Below are 10712 nucleotides of genomic sequence, written 5' to 3' on the forward strand. Positions count from 1 at the left end.
CCCCTGCCGTACATAACCTACTTTGAGAACCACTGGGCTAAAGTATAGCGACTTTAAGCAACGACGGATACGGCAGTCGGCTACGGCAACCGGAAATGGATCAGTGCTCGATACATAAACCTGCTCTCCGTCGCAGCCCTTTCTACTACGGGAGAACCTACACTTACACGTAGTGTCTACAACGCCATGTCATAACCATGTTTATTGAAATGATAGCTGTCATACATTTACACCGATTGCTCCATCACCTCTCTTATGCTGTGTAATGTGTTGGCATGCTCTGAATGAAGAAATAACACTAATACCATATGTCATATTAACCATGTTTATTAAAACGGTTTTAGAATAACACAGATTGCTCCAGCACCTTCCTCTTTCCACTGCTGATCATGTCCAGCGCATGTAAGAATTAAGCAATATCGGCAAGTTAGCTGACGCGCGACAGGGTGTTTTTAATAATAATAATAATAATGTGTTTAGGTTTGACACATGGAAGCGTCACCGTGGCAACCAATGTCGCCGTCGCCGGAGGCTGTTAGCTTAACGATTTTGACAGCTACGGCGTGGGCGTCATAGCCGCCGTACTTCCGCGTAGTGGAGCCGTCCTGAAAACAGTCGTTGCTTAAAATCCCTATTGATGGGAGAGCTACAGTACAGCCAGGTAGTAAGCAGCATCAATGGCACAGGCAGGGTGGGGTGGGGGCAGGGTTACGCTAGCAGTGATGCCAGTGCTGGCTTGCTCTGTTGTGGCTATCTTGCAGGACGGAGTGCGCAGCTGCACGTGTGGAAGACCTGCCATCTTCTTTTCCTCACTTGTCTTGTCATCAAACAGTCTATGTTGTCCGGACCTGGGCGTGGCGTGTTTTGGATCTGAAGCGAAAGAATATTAGGAAAGGATCACTTAAGTGAAGGAATGTGGTAGGAACAACATGAAGTGTGTGTGTGTGTGTGTGGGTAAACATTACTTGGCTGTTTTATCAGAGCTCTGTCTGGTTTGAGATGCACTTCTAAATTGACCCTCCAATCTGCAGTAGATTCCCCCTGCAGGCTGCAGACAAACGAGAGAGAGAGAGCCGCACACGCACACGCACACGCACACACACACACACACACACACACACACACACACACACACACACACACACACACACACACACACACACAATGCATCATTAGAAAATGCTAATTCCTAACCCCTGTACAGTTTGAGACCACCACACGCTTTCATATCAATGCAATTACTAATGTAAACATCACTTCTTAAAATCATTAATCATTTGTAATATACACATATACAGTGTATATATACTGTACAGTATTTATCTGGTGATATTGTTTTGGTGATTGATCATGAAAACAATAAAGATCAAACCTCAATATTGTCTTTAGATTTACTCTGGTCTTGATCTCCAAACCTCATCTTGGTCAGGTGATCAGTGATTTCCACCAAGCGACGCTGGTCTGAGACACGTAGGGAGCAGAGAGGGGAAAAAAAGATTGTTGTGTAATTATATGTATAAAAAACTTACACAATGGTGTTGACTCAGTTTTACTTTTGACTTCGATTCAATTCAACTCAAGCTAAATTCATGTTAACCCATTCTGTGTGGGAACCCCTTTTGGTGTTAGCATTATGTTATGCTTTAGCTATTAAAAAATAGCAGATCTACAAGCTCATGAGCTTGTAGGTCTGCTATTTTTGAAAAATCGAAGAACGACTGACATAGAAACATAGCTTTTTCAGAAAAGTCAGGATGTAGAAGACATTTTTAGAATCTGATCTCAGGTCAAAATGGATTAACACATGAATATAGTAATACAAATATCCACACAGTGGCATAGATGTAACGCATAAGACAAAGGCTGGACGTGTTTTAAATTATTTCCATGGCGGTCTTTGATAGAGAACAAATAATACCTTCTTCCCTCTGAATATCCTGGTTGTATCTCAGCGCGCGAGAACTGTCCCATTTGCTCTTCTGAAGGCTCACTCTACAAAAACACAGACCACAACCAACCATCAGGGTATAGGCACACATACGCAACACGTTGAACACTATGCTTGTAGATCTGCTATTTTTCTATTTGAGGTATATAAACTAAGTCACACGTTAATGAGAAAAGTTGTCCATAGACTAATGGCTAAGAAAATAATCGACAGCTGCATCCCTACTAACTTGATTAATTGAAATATTTATTAACAGTTTGCAGAATTACAGTACATTCCAAGCACAAACTCAATACAAAGTTTGTATACAAAGACTGTTAACTGTGAGTGGACGACCCAATTAAGCATTACACTTGTTTACAAGAGGGTCCACCTTGTTCAATTCATCAAACTACACACCAGAACACCGGCACCAGAGCAGATTCTGACTGGCACTGCCCACAACCTGCAAGACAACATGGTAAACTGAGGCGCCTGAAGCCTTGCCTACAACGATTCTGACGCAGACGTGAGACCGTGCCGTCAGACTCAAGTCTGTGTCACAAAATGATCCCTGGTGTTTGTTTCAGTATGCACTGGACCATTGCATACTGTCCAATAGGGCATTCACTTCTAGTCATTTTTACTAGTTGACTAGTTGCCTAGTGTCGACTAGTTGTTTAACCACCTATTATGTAAAAAAAAAAAGAAAGAAAGAAAATCTTTTTTTTTTTTGGAAATAAATATTTGTACATTTAAAAACTGTGTACATTGGTGACTATAACTATAATCTACCTGATCTTGAGGCCTACAAAATCGGGGGAAAAAAAGACAACTTTTTTTTGTTTTTCTTATCAACTAGTCAACTAGTACCAGCAAGGTCGACAAGTGGATTTACTAGTCGACTAGTAAACTAGTTGATACTAGTTGCTTAATGCCCTACTGTCCAATCCAATCAGCAACTTTTATTTTCTAACCCAGATTGGACCCGGGTCTCCTGTTCTGTGTATATCATCTGTATATCACTCATCCAAGAGGGAATCCCTGCCTGGCCAGGCTTATGATCTTTAGGAAGTACAGTGTCCCATAAACCTTTAGGAAGAGATGTAGTTTACTCAGAGTAACTCACGTGAAAGGCGTGTTGTCCCTCGACAGTGCCTGTGAAAATGGATAATATATATATATTTCTTTAAACTCTGAAACCACAGCAGAAAGTACAAAGCTAAAGTATGTACCAATACTCTGCCACTAGAGTGAGTCAGACTAGATTATACAGTGTTCTACCACAGGGGTTCTCAACCCGTGGGTCGCGACCCCTCGGGGGGTCGCCAAATTATTTTAGGGGGTCCCCAAATTATTAAAAAAAAAAAAAAAAAAAGATTTTTTTAAAATTTTTATTTTCACGATTTTTCAAAAATAGCAGACCTACAAGCTCGTAGCGCGCCACTCGGTGGCGCGCTATGAGCTTGTAGATCTGCTATTTTTCAATAGCTAAATTATAACAATGCTTAAAACACCAAAAGGGGTTCCCGCCCAAAATGGTTTAAGGTTATTGTAGCAGTCAATTTATATTGGGGGTCGGGAGGGGGCGGGGCGGGGGCCCGAGACATTGCCAAAGCATTTCCGGGGGTCCCCGGCCAAAAACGTTGAGAACCCCTGTTCTACCATATGACAAAACACAGAAAATAAATAATGCATTTTGGTGTGTGAAAGGAACAGAGGGACTCACTCTGTCTGTCTTTTCTTTGCGTAGAACATTCGGTGAGGACACTTGCCTTTTCAGTGGCCTGTTGGCCTTCTTTGCTTTCTTCGCAGCTGGAAAACAAATATACAAATACACTCGTTACTGTTAATGTTAAAGGACCACTTCAGTCATTTTCAACCTACAGTATCTTCATATAAATGGTCCTCACTAATGCGCATTCAAATATGGTACCATTTTTGTCTACCCCGTCTGTGTCTCTGAGGACGACTGTGGACAGTTCAGAAACCTGCCTACCAGTGGCATCGTTTGGCAGGTTTCTCTTTTTCATTTTCATAATTAGCAATGTTCCAGTATAGCATTCTAACTTTCCAGGAATAGAAAGCCTGCAGTTTCCATTAGCTTGGATTCCCCATGGATGATAATGGCAGGCGGGTTTCTGAACTGTCCACAGCCCAGTAGTCAAACATGGTGCCATATTATCATAAACATTAGTGAGGACCGATTATATGAAGATAGGTTGAAAATGGGTGAAGTCTTCCTTTAATGAGCATGGACTGGACTGCTCCATCTTACATGGCCTTTTCCGCCATCTGGTGGCTAAATAGAGCAAATCCACCCAAATGTTCTGAAAACTAAATTTTAACTCTTTCACATGTAAAAAACAAAGAAAAGAAATAAAGAACTAATTAAAAGATTCAACACTAAACCAATTAGATGATTGTTAATTGTATACTGTATGTAAACAACGATGTAAAAATACTAATCATAATTAGAACTTCACATTGACGCAGGTCTGTGACATCATAAGGGTGTAACAACATACATTTATTACACTACAATTTATCACATTATCCGTGATATTTCTCTCCCAACTACTCTACGTCAATCATAACTAATATGGACACTATAATCACTGACCACGGTTCAGAACACAGAATAGAATAGAATAGAATAGAAGTGCTTTTCGGTGCTGACCCTAATGTAACCTTGGGAACAGCAGCTGTGGAACTACTAATGTTTATGATGTTAACTCTACTGCAAATGGGTTATGATAATTACATTACTGACTATGTTAACCACTGTGATGTTTTGATGTAAAATGAGTTAGTATTTATAAAACCTTGTTTTTTGCACAGCTCCTCTTCATCGCCCACCTCATCCTCGGTGACCTCTGACCCCGTCGTGTACTCCTCGTCCTCCGACAGGAGGGACTGCTGCCTCTGGCAAAGGTCAAAGGGTAGAGGTCAATGTGAATACGGACACAACAACTCGGCGAACAACACCAATCATGTAAATATTTGATTCAGCTGATAATTGATCATCTGATTATGATTGAGTAGACAGGTGCAAAACGACACTGATTAGAGCAGTGGTTCCCAAACCTTTCAGGTCGAGACCCAAAAGAGAGATTAGACGTTTGCCTGGACCATTACTTCTTAATTATTTATTAATTTATTTTAATTCATGGGATTTCTTAGATTAGTTTGTTTAAGGCCCAATTGCTTCTCGCCCATTGACTTGCATGTTATATGACAGACTTCCCCATGTAAAAAAATCGATCATTTCAGGAGCAAAAGCTTCAAAATCTCTTTTAAATCTAGTCAACAAGGCCTGCAGTAGGCTAAGCACTGGGAAAATGTGCATGACATAATTTCAAATGAACTAAGTCTAAGAACTCGGGGAAATGTTAGCCATTGTTCACATGGCGCTCGTCTTTCACACGCTTCATGGGCTTTTTATTGAACAAAGCAAAATTCTAACATCCGTGAGCACATCTGTGTAATGTTAAGCTGTATTGTGTAATATGTGTATATGTTCAACAGGTGCACGCCTTGCTGTTTAAGTACAGATTTCAGCACGGTAATGCACCCTCCAACCGTTTTCGGAGTATGTGGAATCTGTCGCTCGTTCATAGACACCATCGCGTTATCCTGGTATTCCTATTCTTGCTATTAATGTTGCAAATGATTGTGCGTGTGCAGGCAAAATAACATTTGGCAGCTATGGCAGGAGATGGAAGCTTGTTCAACTTAGCAACGGTTGCTAAGCATTGGACAATCGCTTTTGGGGAGGGATTTAGCAAAAGGTCAAAATGAAGAAAAGTGATACATGATCCTGGAGTTAATTTAACTCCAGGAGTTAAATTAACGACCTGTGTAATGCAGTGTTTCTCAAACCTTTTCATGTCAAGGACCCCCAAATTGCTATGTATTTGGCCGCGGACCCCCAGCTGAAAAGGTTTTGTACCAGGGACTCCCAGAAGAGATGATTCATGTATAAAAATAGCAGAAGCATAATCTCGCATCACGGCACGAAGTGACGCGCTGTGAGCTTGTAGATCTGCTATTTTTGTATAGCCAACACATAAATGGATAAAGTGGTTAAAATGATTGTGACGCTATGTTAACCCATTTTGGGCGGGAACCCCTTTTGGTGTTAGCATTATGTTATGCTTTAGCTGTTGAAAAATAGCAGATCTACAAGCTCATAGCGCGCCACCGAGTGGCGCGCTACGAGCTTGTAGATCTGCTATTTTTTAAAAATCGAAGAACCACTGACATAGAAATATAGCTTTTTCAGAAAACTGTCAGGATGTAGAAGACATTTTTAGAATCTGATCTCAGGTCAAAATGGGTTAACTACTTTTGCTGGGGGCCCCCTGGAACCCGCCCCCAAAAGGACCCAATGATGTAATGATGAACATGAAGGGAGAGTCCTACCAGTTGCAGACTCCAGTTTTTCAACAGGGAGAACTAACAAAAGAGAAAGTAGGTGAAGTTAGAACCGGAGGATAGAAAGAGAAAAAGAGACAGAGAAAGAGTGAAATAGGAAGAGGAGGATGAAGAGAAGAACCTACAGTGCTGCCGTCTCCTCTTAGCGGTCCCAGCAGACCTGGCTCCAAGAAAACGTCACTGTCCAGAGCCTTGGTGGATCCACTGGACGAAGACTCTTCAGTCCTGACCAGTGGTGGAAAAAGTCAAACAAAATGTTTTACTCAACCCATTTAGACCTGTTGTAACCCAGGGGTTCTCAACGTTTTTGGCCGGGGACCCCCGAAAATGCTTTGGCAACGTCTCGGGACCTCCGCCCGCCCCCTCCCGACCCCCAATATAAAATGACTGCTACAATAACCTTAAACCATTTTGGTGTTTTAAGCATTGTTATAATTTAGCTATTTAAAAATAGCAGATCTACAAGCTCATAGCGCGCCACCGAGTGGCGCGCTACGAGCTTGTAGGTCTGCTATTTTTTTTTATTTTTTTTTTTAAATAATTTGGGGACCCCCTAAAATAATTTGGCGACCCCCCAAGGGGTCGCGACCCACGGGTTGAGAACCCCTGTTGTAACCTATAGGTTGTCATACCTTTCAATCCGGGAGCTTCCTCTGTGTCTCGTTAGTTTTTGCTATACAAGTAGCAACATCATTATTATTATTTTATATTTGAATACGAATTTCTAGGTTTTCAGAAAAGCGTTTTTAGAATCGGCTTCTGGTCTAAATGTAAAAGTATCAATACTGCAATGTAGAAATACTGTGTTGAAGTCAGTAAAAGTCTTGTAATCAAAAATTATAATTTAAAAGAGACGAAAAGGTATTGGCATCAATATATCACAATCACGTTTTTTTGCTCCCGATCCGAAACATCAACATTTTACTTAAGTACATTACTTGAGCAAAATGTACTTAAGTTTCGCACGCACGCACGTACACGTACACACACACACACACACACACACACACACACACACACACACACACACACACACACACACACACACACACACACACACACACACACACACACACACACACAAAACAAATGATCAAATGATCTTGAAATAACACGCACACACACACACCCCTCTGGTGATGGAGCGGTGGACACACACACCGCATCTCTGTGCAGAAGGAGGTCGTTGAGGAGTTTAGTCTGGGCTGAGGTCACCTGGTCCCCTTCACTGTTCTCTTCATCTGGTACACTGACTATGTGGTCTCGCATCTTGCAGCCCTGAAGATGGAAATAACACAGAAACACACACACACACACACACACGCGCGCGCGCACACGCACACACACACACACACACACACACACACACACACTATTTCAAGGGCCCCCAAAACTTTATGTAATTCGCCGCCGACCCCCATCTGTTTTCCAGGGACAAAGCTGGTCACAACACATTTTCAATTATTTTTTAATATAGCTAAAGTTTAAAACAATGGCTATAAAGTGGTTAAAAGCTAAGGTGACACGGATGCGTTCCAGGTCTTAATGGGCTAAAGATCTGTCCTTTATAGTGTGATGACCCACGCTGAGATAATGAGGTGCATCGTGGGTAATAAGTAAGTAGCCTTGCCGAGCCATGAGGCCCATAGGGCCGGAGCCTATCTCCTGTTTATGTAGCGTGAGGCAGCTTGATGTACAAGTACACCCCCTGGACATGACTAGTATGTCGTAGGGACTTACCCCCAATCCAACCCTTGAGGCTGAGTGTCAAGCAGGGAGGCACTGGGTCCCATTTTAGAGTCTTTAGTATGACCCGACCAGGGATTGAACCCCGACCTCCCAGTCTCAGGGCGGACACTCTAACCACAAGGCCACTGAGCTGGTAGCCTGGGGTCCACCTATGCTTTCTATGGCATAGGCAGCTCCCGGCAGGATCCGCCGGGAGAATCTAGACGCAGCTGCGCGACATGAGACTATTTGATTAGAGCGACAGAGGGAGAGGAGTGTGTGTGTGTGTGTGTGTGTGTGTGTGTGTGTGTGTGTACGTGTGTGCGTCAATTTAACAAAGGTGCAGATAATCAGAAATAAGCAGAGAGTGATCGACGTTTGCGCTACTGTATGAATTATTGAGTGGACTCGGAAAAAAATCACTTTCTGGCCAAAAAGTACCGTTGTGCTCCCACTAAGGAAAGTAGGCTTTCTAATGACACAACCCGCCTTTGTTTTGGTGAGTAGCAAAAACGTTCTTTTTATTTACGCTAAAGAGGAGAGGCTGGTCTGCATTCATGCGAGCGGCGGACGTTTAGAGTAACATAGCTCTAAATGCAACGCATTAGAGCTATGGACCAGAGCTAACTCGGACCCAGACTTTTTTTTTCTCCCTGGAAATAAAAACGTCTGGGTTTCCGAGGCTACTGAGCTGGTATCATCATGGGTAATTCACCGTTATCATTAAGACTCTGCTCTCAGTCTGCACTCCGGCACAGCCCACGGCGAACACTGCAACCACCACCAGACCTATGACGAACAGACCCCCGGCCGCTGTCTTCAACTCATCTGCACACACACACACACACACACACACACACACACACACACACACACACACACACACACACACACACACACACACACACACACACACACACACACACACACACACACACACACACACACACACACACACAACTTGTGTGTTTGTAAATTAATCAATCGAGTGACTCGCTGAGTTTCTGACCGACTGACTCTCTGTCTGTCTGTCAGTCGGAATGACCTTTGACCTGACCTGTCCTGTGGGGACCGTGTCTGCTCTCTGGGGAAATAAAGAACGGAGGTGACATCATGCAGTGTTGTGTTTTTGGCAGCAAACTCATTTCAGTCCCTTGAATAGTTTTCATTTAGTCACATTTTAGTCACCTGGAATGGTTGAGTGTTTTAATGTGTTTTAGGCAATGCCTCGGTGTGTGTGTGTGTGTGGTGCTGTCATATTATATGTGTAACTCCCTCCGAGCACAGACAGACACAAGTGGTTTCCTTGAAACTGATTTATTTGAAGACTTGTGGATCCTCCAAATTCACCGTGAAAACTATAAACAATACAATAAAACAAGCACGTTACAATTAACATAAATACGACATGACATGCACAGCATGTAGATGCAAACATTTTACCAAAGTAAAATACAGACATAAAACAAACAACAAATACCTCGTTGGCTGCTGCGTGCAAATAACAAAGAATGGAATCTCTTCAGTCTTAGGTCCTTATAACCTTTCTTATGACAGTCTCTTGTAACTTAGTCTCTTTGTGTGACCAGTGCAAAAGGAGCTGCTGCAACCTGCTGCTGCTGCACCCGATGTGGCTGCTAGCAACCTGTGTACCCAATTTACATGAGCAGACCAAACGAGACACGGAACATGACTTTGACTCTTCAAAATAAAAGCATTACAACAACTTGACACAAATACATGAAATAATGTTTTAAACGTAAATGTGACTTAATTATGAACTTCTTCATTATGAACTTGGACCTTTTAGGAATAAAGCAAACTATATCACCTATAGTGGCAACAGTTACAATATGAATGTGTTTAAATGCCAGTGTAGCTGGTTCACACACACACACACACACACACACACACACACACACACACACACACACACAAGGCAGCAGGCATTAGACAACCTGACAGCCACCAACCTGGCAACCCTGAATGAGCCAATCAGCTGCCAGTCTCTGGTGTGTGTGTGTGTGAGAGAGAGTCCTCACAAGTACTGTTAAACAAAATCTACCCTAACGTCACTAAAAAGTACATTAAAACAGTTTTTCCTTTCCAAAACAAACACAACGTACATTATGACAATATTTCACCCTTTGCATTGGTAAAATAGACTTTTTTATTTTTTTCTTCCCTTCCTTCCAAAAAAACTAAAAGATAAAATTACCCAAAATCCATGTTTAAGAGTATTCCATGATGGCTCAGTGGTTCTGGCAGTTGCTGATGGTGTGAGAGGACGCTGGTTTGAGACAAGTCAAGATTCGTGACCTCGGACCCTCGGACCAAGGACTAAGGATCCAGAATGAATAAATCAAAATAAATCACTTTTTACCTTTTGGTCAAGTAAATGTACCATTGGAATTAATCCACTGTCAATTTGTAACAGTCAGCAGTGCCAGTTGGTGCCACAGGGTGGTGCACTGCTCCCTTTTGTTTTGCTTTGTGTAGAAGATCTGACTTCAATTCCACCTCTTGCTATAGATAGACATGACATGACATGATGTGTGTCAAACAATTGTCACACATGGATGGATGATTAGCCGTGTTTATTTATTTATTTCCGGGGGGA

The 10712-nt window shown here is 42.3% G+C and overlaps 1 protein-coding gene across 1 annotated transcript; it reads right to left on the reverse strand.

The window, feature by feature from the left end:
• Window positions 1–704: 704 nt before the first annotated feature.
• On the reverse strand, window positions 705–9633 carry LOC306930995 (SANT and BTB domain regulator of class switch recombination-like). Its single transcript, XM_079512150.1, has 11 exons — window positions 9573–9633; window positions 7494–7642; window positions 6490–6589; window positions 6353–6385; window positions 4753–4852; window positions 3657–3742; window positions 3057–3085; window positions 1919–1992; window positions 1373–1461; window positions 966–1048; window positions 705–870 (listed from the first exon to the last, which is right to left on the reverse strand). Exons 2-11 carry the CDS (start codon window positions 7631–7633, stop codon window positions 834–836), a joined length of 771 nt encoding a protein of 256 aa, XP_079368276.1. The 5' UTR covers window positions 7634–7642; window positions 9573–9633; the 3' UTR covers window positions 705–833.
• Between the last annotated feature and the right edge of the window lie 1079 nt (window positions 9634–10712).

The sequence above is a fragment of the Electrona antarctica genome, assembly GCF_951216825.1.
Source record: "Electrona antarctica genome assembly, chromosome: 10".
Classification (NCBI taxonomy): Eukaryota; Metazoa; Chordata; class Actinopteri; order Myctophiformes; family Myctophidae; genus Electrona; species Electrona antarctica.

Coding starts and splice junctions, on each gene's coding strand:
- LOC306930995 (XM_079512150.1), bottom strand. CDS start 7,633: ATGCGAGACCACATAGTCAGTGTACCAGATGAAGAGAACAGTGAAGGG. Junction 1,049..1,372: donor AATCTAAAGACAATATTGAG/GTTTGATCTTTA, acceptor GTTTGTCTGCAG/CCTGCAGGGGGAATCTACTG. Junction 871..965: donor AGCTCTGATAAAACAGCCAA/GTAATGTTTACC, acceptor CTTTCGCTTCAG/ATCCAAAACACGCCACGCCC.